We start from the raw sequence: 1,183 nt of genomic DNA, 5'->3' as shown, positions 1-1,183 counted from the left end.
ATTACAGAGGTACACAACACACATATTACAGAGGTACACAACACACACATTACAGAGGTACACAAACACACACATCTGTTAATAATAGTTGTGCCTGGTGTATCAGGAAGTGGTTGTGTGTTGTGTTGTAACACGGTTAATTTACCTGCTGACTTCAAACAAGCAGTATTTTCTTGATCAACACAAAGTTGTGTCTTGTTGTAAATGTGTTTTTGTCATGTTTTCTACAACAACATGTTGTGTGTTCAGGTGTATTTCCATGTTGTTACATTTATGAACAGATCCGTTGTGATATTTTCACATTAGGTTCAGACTGTGAGCCTGCAGAGGTGGGACCTCTAACCTGAACCAGAACTTAACTCACACCACATGTGTGTGTCTGCAGGTCAACACGCTCTTTGAGGAGGAAGAAGACCCCTCCATCCTTCCTCTGAAGGGGGCTGCAGTGGATCTGTCCTGTCCTCTCAACCCCCCCTCCTCCCAGGAGGAGATGGAGCAGTCTGCTCACCTCATGACTCTGGGACTCTGCAGGATTACTGCAGTTAAACCTCCTTCACCCACTGAGCCCTCCTCCCTGCAGCGTACCGGGTCAGGTGGAAAGACTGAGGCTCCGCCCCCTGACCCCCAGCAGCTGCTGTGTTTCCTCTGTCCTCTCATTCTCCCATCAAGGCAGCTTCTGGACGTCCACATCCGGTCTCACCAGGCTGGCAGTGGTTTCATTTGTGTGCGCTGCAGCTGGACGTCCGACAGCTGGGAGGAGCTGGAGCGTCACTGGAGGAACCACAGCAGGAAGAGGAGGAGCAGGAGGAGGGAGGAGCAGCTGGAGAAGAACCATCACAGGACAAACAGGAAGTCATCATCAGGAAGCGCCTGCAGCAAGTCTTCAGGTTTGTTTCATTGCTTTCAGTGACTCAGCCATCAAAGCTGAACTGTCTGCTGCTAACAGAACTGTCTGCTGATTGGTTGACTTCAGATCGATGGAGGAGCTCACTGATTGGACATGAAGAATCAAAGAAGGTGGAGCTTTCTGAAAGGTCAGTTAAGGCTTTTATTATGAAAAATCTTTAATATAAAATCTGCTAACACTGAGCTAGTGTGAGAACATAATCAGATTGATAGTGTGTGTGTGTGTGTGTGTGTGTGTGTGTGTGTGTGTGTGTGTGTGTGTGTGTGTGTGTGTGTG

The 1,183-nt window shown here is 48.0% G+C and overlaps 1 protein-coding gene across 1 annotated transcript in view; it reads left to right on the top strand.

Annotated features, from left to right (window-relative positions):
• The window catches only part of si:dkey-154p10.3 (zinc finger protein 629), a 5,935-nt gene that overhangs the window by 1,917 nt on the left and 2,835 nt on the right, over positions 1-1,183 (top strand). The window contains exons 2-3 of the mRNA XM_013999742.1: positions 386-887; positions 974-1,034. Of these exons, the coding sequence (XP_013855196.1) occupies positions 386-887; positions 974-1,034 (563 nt within the window). The remainder of the gene's footprint in view (positions 1-385; positions 888-973; positions 1,035-1,183) is intronic.

Source organism: Austrofundulus limnaeus, unplaced genomic scaffold (assembly GCF_001266775.1).
Source record: "Austrofundulus limnaeus strain Quisiro unplaced genomic scaffold, Austrofundulus_limnaeus-1.0 Scaffold2444, whole genome shotgun sequence".
NCBI classification, from domain to species: Eukaryota; Metazoa; Chordata; class Actinopteri; order Cyprinodontiformes; family Rivulidae; genus Austrofundulus; species Austrofundulus limnaeus.
Note: the sequence above shows the minus strand (reverse complement) of the source record. Positions and strands in the feature narration are given on the sequence as shown.